Below are 9,738 nucleotides of genomic sequence, written 5' to 3'. Positions count from 1 at the left end.
ACAATGGTAGGTGCTCTATCTAGCTTTACTCCAACAATCATCTCTTGCCGTGCCTAGCTACAAACTTAGAATAGAGAGACCTTAGGAAAGTTTTATTTCATTTATGTTGATTCTATTTATATATCCTTTAGGCAAATTTTGAATTAGTGATCAATTTTAAAATTCTTTTGATTTTAGTAGCAATTGGGGTTGGTTGCCCGTGACTATAAAAGATATAGATACTGTGTCATTTAGTTGTTGTCGTTCTGGTTGGTGATGAACATGTCGGACTCGTTTTTCTTTTCATAGTTTTCTTTTTATTTTTAATAAAAAAAATTTAAAACAATTTTCAATATAGTTTTGAATAATCTTGTTAGCATCTTGATTTTTTTTATGTAACTGTGAAATTTTAAATTTTAAAGAAAACAAATTCAGCAAAGCTAGATGAATTAACTAATTTTAAAAACTAAATCAACAATGTTGATAAAACTATAATATATATATATATATATATATATATATATATATATTTTGACAACAATAAAATCAGCTCAAAAGAGCCAATTTGAAGGAAAAAAGTTTACAAACAAAACATGCTGTGGTGACAGTCGCGCTTGGCGTACCATAGAATCCGCTTTGACATTCGTATTACGGGGAACTAGAGATAGAGAGAAGGAAGAGAATTCCGCTTGATCTATCTTGATGTCGTCGAGATAGGGTGTGAAAGCCGGCCATTCGTGAGGAGAAGACATCATCTTCACCAAATCAGAACAGTCCGTATAAAAAACCACGTCCCAGTAATCATGTCCGATCATGCAACGCATAGCCCAAATGATAGCTTCTACTTCAGCATGGAGTGGAGACAAGCTTCGTTGGAAATTGGTAGCTCCCATATCTGATCTCGAATTTCGAGGGAAAGTACAAAATCAACCTGCACCTGCAAGAGCATATGTCGCTTTCCAACAATATATATATATATATATATTGAAACCAACCTTTAAATTATTCTACAATATCAAATATGTCCAGAAAATAAATGTACGTCACTAATAATAAATAAGATACAACATTTTTTCATGAACAATATAACTGAAAACAGTATGTTTTACATTTCTTTTTTAAAAGTTGATGTATTAAACTTGTTTCTCGTAAGTCTAAGGTGTTATATATTTATCTTATTTAAAAAATTTTGATTGTTCCATTATGTCACTAACGTTGAACTAAACCCAAATTTAACTACTCCAAGAACATTGACTATTGGTGGTCTTTTTTGTATAGTTTGTGTTTAGCTTCTAGCTTTAGCACTAACTGTTTCGGCCTTTACGTTAGAAGGTCTGATGTTATAACTCCATCATAATTATATATTTCAGATGACAAAAAAAAAAATCTAATCCAAGAATGACAAAATCCATAAACTCACATGACAAAATTCAACAGTTAGAAACAGTTTTAGAAGAAGAACAATCCAAAGTTTGGTCTGCTACCCAGAGGATTGTTTTTCTCAAGAAAGATTTAGCAAAGGCTTATAGAGAAGAGGAATCTTATTGGAAGCCAAAAAGCAGACAGAAATAGTTAAGATGTGGGAATCGAAACTCAAAGTTCTTTCATGTTTTAGTGAAAGTTAACAGACAAAGGAAGAGAATAGAAAAGTTGAAAGATGTAAATAGGAATTTCCAAGTTTCTGAGGCTGCAAAGGGTGTAGTAGCAGCCGCTTATTTCCAAAAGCTTTTCATCTCATCGAATCCCTCTAGCTTTCAGAACTGGTTCGAGGATCTTACTCCAAGGGTGACTGAGGCAATGAACGACAGGCTGACTGAAGTCGTAAGTAACCAGGAGATTAAAGAGGCAGTTTTCTCTATTAAACCAGCAAGTGTCCCTGGACCTGATGGGATGTCTGCTATGTTCTTTCAACAATATTGGTCAACAGTGGGAACCCATGTTACTCTTGAAGTCCAAAATTTCTTTCTTAATGGTGAGTTTCCAGCTGAATGGAATTATACGCATCTTTGCTTGATTCCAAAGACCCTCCATCCAGATGAGATGTCCAATCTCAGGCCTATTAGCCTCTGTTCAGTCCTTTATAAAATCATTTCAAATATTTTAGTAAAGCGACTCCAGCCGTGGTTACCAGATATCGTCTCTGAGACCCAATCTGCGTTTGTTTCTGAAAGGTTAATCTCAAATAATATCTTAGTTGCTCATGAGTTAGTGCATACACTAGTAAAAACAGATCATATAGTTACAGAATATTGCTACGAAATAAGTAATAGCAAAAAATAGCCATGAAAAGTTACTGAAAAGGACAAAATATTAGATCAATAAATTTGTGGCAAATTAGTTAGTATTCGTAGCAAGGTAAAGACAAAAAGCTACAGATTAAATTTGTAGTAAACTTACTACAGATTAAATTTGTAGTAAACTTACTACAGATTTCGGGACAGAATTATTTGTAGCTATGGCATAGTTACGAAAATGTCAAGTTGCAACAAATTATTCGTAGCAAAAAATATGTACAAGCACTTGTAGCAATTTAACGACAGAGAATAATAGTGTAGATAACTGTAGCGGACATATTGTGTCAATGTGTTATGGGTAATTGTGGGTGTGAGGTATTAGTGTTTGCAACATAGAGTAGTGGAGACGATGACATAAGAACAAAGCAAAATTACATAGACATTAAGAACAAAGGAAAGTGGTGGAGACGATGACATAAGAACAAAATAACATAGACGTTATTAAAGCTAAAATGTTCAATTATCAACATTAGAACAAAGCAAAATTATATAGGTTAATCCATTCATAATCTACTAGGAGTACAAAACACAGAATGTCCTAATAATATATCCGACAATATGCATATCAACTGAAGAACAAAAAAAGGCATTAGTATATTGATATTAATACTAACAGAAAACAATCCAGCAGCCATTACATATTTCTCTTGCCATTAGAACTCAACTAACCAAGCGAGCTATAACATCATGCATAAAAATTGACTCTAGTTTATCAATTTATCACGAATTAAAAATTAATCTAGTAATTATAAAAAATAATATAAGGAAAACTATTAAAATACAAATAAACAGACTTATTTATGATTGGCTAGTTCTATAAGGTGAGGATCGCACCTCATTTGATATCCACCGTTGATAAAAGTAAAATCAACGGATACATTTACTTCTTTTACCTCGAGATTTACTCACGTCTCTACGAGATCTTTGGCTTCCTTCCCTCTCTCATAGCCATGGCTGCTTTCACATGTACTTCTCGCCCTCCAGTTTCTCTCCGTTCGAATGGGATCTTTAACATCGGCTTCACACTCTTTGCTCGACGGATGTTCACCTTGTATCCTTCTTTCTCACTCTCCGGCTTCGTTGACCTCGATTCATCCTAGGGTATGTCTTCTCCTCGTTTTTTGTTGTCTTCTTCATTCGTTCTAGCTTCTGCTCAATTTAGATCTTTCGGTTGGGTTGGATTTAAATATGACTCATTTAAATTTTTCGAATTGGGTTTTTAACTTAATTAATGTTGATTTGAGATTCGAAGCATATGTAAGATTTTTTCCCGTTTGTAATTCTTGACATCAGAGTGAAACATGGCAAAAGATGATGCTTATGAGTTTAGGAGCTTCACTGAGATTGATTGATGTTTGTCTCTTTTGTTGTAGTGGCTATCTGTTCAAAGCTTTTTTTGCTTATCGGTGATTCTGGTCTGGGTTTATCATCTTTCGTACTCTCTCTCTCTTTAACATTGAACAGAGACACACACAAAAATAACAAATTATGGGTCCTTTGGAGTTCGATATTAGTTGTTCAAAGTCGTTATGCTTAGTTCTAACTTTACTATATGTATCATTGTTGCGTCTTTGTGTGTTTTAATATCCTGATATCTCCACTTTTAATTGATTTATGTTTATTTTCTCATTCACGCAGATATTGCTAAAAATTAAGACCCGTGTTCTTAAGGATATTAAAGAAGATGTTTCGAGGAAGAAGTTTCAATGGAAGAAGAAGAAGAAGCTGTAGATGTTTTTTTTTGTAACCAATTGGTCCAATTGGATGTGTAATTTTTTATGTATATAATTATTTTTGTTAACTTTTACTTTTTTTTTTTGTAAATTACCAGTATTAATATTTAATAAATATCTCATTTATCTCATACATATTTGCAAATAACTGAATTAATATTAATAAATATCTCATTTATCTCATAATTATAGCGTAGTAATTCGTAACCATTTTATCACTAGTTATAGTGTAGCTAACTGTCACAAATCAATGACGGACATTTTGTGGGTTCTTGAAGCTAATTGTTACATATAATTCAAATGCTTTCCGTAACAAATACCTACAATAACCTGTGACATTTCGTAGCAATTTGCTACTATTTCGTTGGTATCTATATTGTAGCAATTTGCGACAATTATCTACGACAAAAAATTTTGCTACGACCAAATAATTACTAACTATTTTTGTCACAAATCAGTAGCAAAATTAATTTGGCTACAAAAAATACATTATAGCTACAAATATTTCCGTAACTATATAATTTGTTTTTACTAGTGATAGTCTGAAGGTTATCCCGAGAATATCAGAAGAATTTATGGCAGTCAAATCTGACATGACTAAAGCTTTCGACAGAGTTGAATGGAGCTACTTGAGATCTTTTCTATTGGCCCTTGGTTTCCATTTGAAATGGGTAAACTGGATCATGGTTTGCGTTTCTTCAGTAACATATTCAGTGCTTATCAATGACCGTCCTTTTGGTTTGATCACTCCTCAAAGAGGATTGAGACAAGGTGATCCTCTATCTCCCTTTCTCTTTGTCTTGTGTACAAAGGGATTGTCTCACTTACTGAATAAGGCAGAATCAGAAAGTAGTCTAGAAGGTATTCAGTTTTCAGAGAATGGTCCAATGGTTCATCATCTTCTTTTTGCCGATGATAGTCTTTTCACCTGTAAAGCCACAAGAGAGAAATGCTTAGGGTGCAAATGGTTGCACAGTTGAAAAGGTTGAGGGAGTTGAAAAAAATTATTCAACCAAGTTTCACCATTTGAATGGAAGAGGTTGAAGAAGTTGGAAAAAGCTATTCAACTCATTCAACTTAAAAAGTTGAAAAAATAAACTAATCCTACAGCAAATTTGTTCAACTTGTTCAACCACTATTTTGGAGATGAATAGATTGAACAATATTCAACCCAATTTTGTTCAGCTTAATATTTTTAACTCTTTCAATTTTATGCAACCATTTGCAGCCTTAGTCTTGCAAAATATTCTGGGTATGTATGGAGCGGCTACAGGGCACTCGACCAATTTAGAGAAATCCTCTATCACTTTTGGAGCAAACGTACAAGGAGACAAAAACAAATATCAAAGCTTGCTTAGGTATTTTTGCTGAGGGTGGAGCAGGATCTTATCTTCAACTGCCAGAATGTTTCAGTGGCTCTAAAGTGGCCATGCTAGATTATTTAAAAGACAGATTAAAGTCTAAGCTTTCATGCTGGTATAACAGAGGGTTATCCCAGGGAGGCAAGGAAGTTCTTCTCAAATCAGTACCCTTGTCAATGCCAGTTTTTGCCATGTCATGTTTCAAATTGCCAAAGCTCACTTTCGAAAATTTGGAAAGTGCTATGGCTTCCTTTTGGTGGAATGCAGATGAACATTCAAGGAAAATTCACTGGAAAAGCTGGGAGAGATCGTGCCTGTCAAAAGATCTTGGAGGGTTAGGTTTTAGAAACATTCAATCCTTTAACCAAGCTCTTTTGGCAAAGCAAGCTTGGAGACTGTTAAAATCCCCAGAGTGCCTTCTATCACGAATTATGAAAAGCAGGTATTATGACAATAGCGATTTTCTTGAAGCCAATTTGAATCAAAGACCCTCCTTTGGTTGGAGGAGCATTTTGTTTGGAAGAGAGCTTCTTCTTAAAGGGTTGGTAAAGAAAGTTGGAAATGGCCGTTCTTTGTTCGTTTGGGTGGACCAGTGGATAAATGATAATGGATTCAGAGCTCTTTGGAGGAAAAACCAATTCTTTGATGTGGGTCTAAAGGTCAGTGCTCTAATTGATACAAGAACAAGCTTTTGGAACAGAGATTTATTGGAAGATTTATTCTTACCCCAAGATATTCCAAGAATCTTATCAATAAAACCACTTGCATCTAAAGATGATTTTTATGTTTGGCAGCATAATAAAAGTGGCGATTTTTCTTTAACATCGGCCTATTGGTTAAGGTATGGAAACTTCACACAGATCCTAAAATCAAAATTTTTCTGTGGAAAGCTCTTAGTGGTATTCTAACTGTTGCGGTAAATCTTAATGGCAGAGGAATGAGGGTGGATGAATGTTGCCAGGTTTGTGGAGAGATGGGAGAATCTACTAATCACACTCTCTTTCTTTGTTCACTATCTCATCAGGTATGGGCGATGTCAGATTATCCTTCTCCTTTTGATGGCTTTCTTAATGGATCAGTTTATTTCAATATCTGCCATTTATTGGAAAACAAAGATAATAGAGATTGGTCATCAGAGCTCAAGAGAAGCTTTCCTTGGATTCTCTGGAGAATTTGGAAAAACAGGAATGCTCTAATCTTTGAAGGAAATTCTTTCTCTCCCCTGGAGTCTGTGGGAAAAATTAGAGAAGATGTTGTTGAATGGTTCGAAGCTCAATTGGTCGTGAGAGAGGAAGAGAGTTTGGAAGAAGCAAATCAAACGGTCAATATGCAGAATCAGGCTATCTCCAGTACCACAGTATGGGAAAAAACACCAAAAGCTTGGTTTATGTGCAATATAGGCTCTTCTTGATCTAAAAGAAATCAAGTAGCAGGGGGAGCATGGGTTTTAAGAGATGAAGAAGGAAGAGTCTTGCTGCATAGTCGGAGAGCTTTTGCAAATATATCCAGTAAAGGAGATGAAACGTTAAGGGTTTCTTTATGGGCTTTAGAAAGTATGACAAGTCATAATGTTGACAAAATCATCTTCACAATGCAAGACAAAGTATTGGTGGGTGCTGTTAATAGACCTATGGAGTGGCCAGCTTTTAAACCTCATTCTTTGGTTTTAAAAAGTTTTTTGAGGCCTTTTGGAGAGTGGAAAATGCAGATGGAAGTGGATGCAACAAACAGAGGAGGAAACTTTATTGCTCAAAGTGTCACGGGAGATTCAAGATTTCAATCCTATGTTGCTAAAAATTTCCCGGTTTGAACTGTATTCCGAGAGGAAATAGGTTTGTCCTATGTCTGATAGGCAGGTTTTTTGCTTTATCCTGATTAGACGAGATTAACTTCTTGTATAGGATAACTAATTGCTGATTTTTAGATCAGAATTTTTTGTATAGTCTCCTCAAAAGTGTTATGAGAGGATTGACTTAAGTAGGCTAGCTGTTCCCAATTTCATTACGTTAGCTTATGTAATTCTCGGTTTCATTGTTGGAATTAATATAAATTCAGATAACAAAAAAAAAAAAAGAATGTTGATTACGAGCTAAGATCTCCAGTTAGATTTCCAGCAACGATATGAATATGGATGGAGCTTGATGTGATTTTAAACCAATAGAATCCTTGCAATTGAGTAACATAGACAAAAACATCATCTTATTCTTACCATCCTTCCTCGAAGGAGTCTCCTCTTTATTGCAAGTTGACAAAAGCGGGAGACCCACTAATTCACTTTCAACTTTTATGCTCGACATGAAATAAATATATATATTTGTTCTTTTGTCTACTATATTGACGATTTTTTTCGATACTTATAATAAATTTTTTTTGTCTAGTCTATATACACTCGAAACCGAGATACATCTTTTCTTAACAAAAGGTTCAAACAACTTGCTATTCTCACTCGAGTTGTTGTCAGAGCCTCTCTAATCAGTAAGCTACTAGTTCGTACTTCAAATATTGGTAGCTAGCTTCACGTGATATTGACTCAATCCTCTTGCATAACCGTAAAAACCCACGTGATCAAGCTGCATTCATTGTTTCAAGCGAACCATTAATTAAGGAGTGTCAATATTTGCTTTAAAGTGATCAGATCACTAAACCAAATTCCTAATTCTTACAAAACATTTATTAGAACGTATTTGTTCTCATTCTTCTCCCTGCTCCAACTCCAAAAGAATAAGATGAATTAATTAGTGTCTAATATATACTTGCCATCTATACAACAAATACTATTTAACAAAACTTCACTAGAATTAGTTGAATTGCTTAATATATAGTCATAGGTTGTAAAAACCTAGTTTTATAAACAAAACTTTTGGCATACACAGATTTGTTATCTGTAAACCGGCGGTTCAAGTTGGGAAGAAACAAAAGAAGAAGACCAACCGCTATAATAAAGTCATCCAAAGACAAAAATATCCAAAGAAAGACAAGTTGAGAGACACGAGACCAATCACAACATTGCTTCCGTAGATTGCGTGACATCATCCTTGACGGCTACTTCAATTTCATGTGTGTCTTATATGGATAAAACGCACGTGTTTAATTCACGAACCTTCATAGCTCTTATGAAAATTCCATTACTTTCATATTTTCAACTTTTTTAAATAACCCACTATACGCCTTAAAACAATAATATAACTAGTCTTGTCAATATTCAAAATTTTCCAGGTTCATGAACCTTTTCTTTTTTTTTCATTTAATCTCTCTATATAAATATAACCAAACCTCTTTTTATTCTCATTCACACCGGACACTTCGAAATCTCAACAAGAACAAGAACCCACAGATATAAAAAGAAACATTTTCAAGAATTTTTCTAAATATATCTCTATCTTATTATTATGTCGATGACGGCGGAATCTCAATCGGACTACGCTTTTCTCGAGTCGATACGACGACACTTACTTGGTGAAACAGAGGCGCGACTCAGTGAGTCGATGACGAGTTCAGGGGAGCAATCTTGTACTACAACAGGTAACAGCGTTAAACCGGTGTACGGACGTAACCCTAGCTTCGGCAAGTTGTATCCTTGCTTCACCGAGAGCTGGGGAGACTTGCCGCTGAAGGAAAACGATTCTGAGGATATGTTAGTTTACGACATCCTCAACGACGCTTTTCACGGCGGTTGGGAACCGTCTTCTTCTTCTTCCGACGAAGATCGCAGCTCTTTTCCGGCTGTTAAGATCGAGACTACCGAGAGTTTCGCGGCTGTGGATTCTGTTCCGGCGAAGAAAAAGACTAGTCCGGTTCTTCCGGTTGCTGCTGCGGCGGTGGCGGCGAAGGGAAAGCATTATAGAGGAGTGAGGCAAAGGCCGTGGGGGAAATTTGCGGCGGAGATTAGGGATCCGGCGAAGAACGGAGCTAGGGTTTGGTTAGGGACGTTTGAGACGGCGGAAGACGCGGCGTTGGCTTACGACAGAGCTGCTTTTAGGATGCGTGGCTCCCGCGCTTTGTTGAATTTTCCGTTGAGAGTTAATTCAGGAGAACCCGACCCGGTTCGGATCAAGTCCAAGAGAGCTTCTTCTTCTTCTTCTTCATCTTATGCCGGAGCTCCGAAGAAGAGGAGAACGGTGGCCGCCGGTGATGGAACGGATAAGGGATTGACGGTCAAGTGCGAGGTCGTTGAAGTAACACGTGGCGATAGTTTATTGGTTTTGTAGTTTTTGATTTTTCTTTGTTGGATTATTATGATTCTTCTAAAAGATAAAACGTTAATAAGAAATTCGTTTATTATTATTATTATTATTATTATTATATTTTTAACCTCCAATCATTTCATTTAGTAGTGCCAGTGGGATCAAACCTTTTTTTTTCTTTTTTTTT

At 35.6% G+C, this 9,738-nt stretch overlaps 2 protein-coding genes and 1 long non-coding RNA gene across 4 annotated transcripts; all 3 read left to right on the top strand.

The window, feature by feature from the left end:
- The first annotated feature begins 3,121 nt into the window (after positions 1–3,121).
- Positions 3,122–4,137, top strand: LOC147930552 (uncharacterized). 2 transcript variants are annotated; one of them, XR_015575476.1, is made up of 3 exons: positions 3,200–3,374; positions 3,647–3,688; positions 3,912–4,137. It is a non-coding gene; the product is annotated as an uncharacterized LOC147930552 (long non-coding RNA). The 2 variants fall into 2 exon arrangements; XR_015575477.1 differs by lacking the exon at positions 3,647–3,688 and having other exon boundaries at positions 3,122–3,374.
- Positions 4,138–4,581: 444 nt separating this feature from the next.
- LOC147930551 (uncharacterized) lies at positions 4,582–6,778 on the top strand. Its single transcript, XM_087476927.1, has 5 exons — positions 4,582–4,936; positions 5,235–5,364; positions 5,492–6,208; positions 6,301–6,328; positions 6,392–6,778. Exons 1-5 carry the CDS (start codon positions 4,582–4,584, stop codon positions 6,776–6,778), a joined length of 1,617 nt encoding a protein of 538 aa, XP_087333053.1.
- A 1,761-nt stretch (positions 6,779–8,539) lies between these two features.
- Positions 8,540–9,651, top strand: LOC104731817 (ethylene-responsive transcription factor 1A). The gene has a single exon (XM_010451302.2). The coding sequence runs from the start codon at positions 8,757–8,759 to the stop codon at positions 9,573–9,575; it is 819 nt and encodes a 272-aa protein (XP_010449604.2). The 5' UTR covers positions 8,540–8,756; the 3' UTR covers positions 9,576–9,651.
- Positions 9,652–9,738: the final 87 nt, after the last annotated feature.

Source organism: Camelina sativa, chromosome 12, assembly GCF_030686135.1.
Source record: "Camelina sativa cultivar CO46 ecotype springtype chromosome 12, ASM3068613v1".
NCBI classification, from domain to species: domain Eukaryota; kingdom Viridiplantae; phylum Streptophyta; class Magnoliopsida; order Brassicales; family Brassicaceae; genus Camelina; species Camelina sativa.
Note: the sequence above shows the minus strand (reverse complement) of the source record. Positions and strands in the feature narration are given on the sequence as shown.

Bases quoted from the DNA above. Each gene is read 5' to 3' on its own strand.
- LOC147930551 (XM_087476927.1), top strand. From the start codon at position 4,582: ATGGCAGTCAAATCTGACATGACTAAAGCTTTCGACAGAGTTGAATGG. The intron at 4,937-5,234 runs GTAAAGCCACAA...AACCATTTGCAG, and splicing joins CGATGATAGTCTTTTCACCT to CCTTAGTCTTGCAAAATATT. The intron at 6,329-6,391 runs GTTTGTGGAGAG...CTATCTCATCAG, and splicing joins GGGTGGATGAATGTTGCCAG to GTATGGGCGATGTCAGATTA.
- LOC104731817 (XM_010451302.2), top strand. From the start codon at position 8,757: ATGTCGATGACGGCGGAATCTCAATCGGACTACGCTTTTCTCGAGTCG.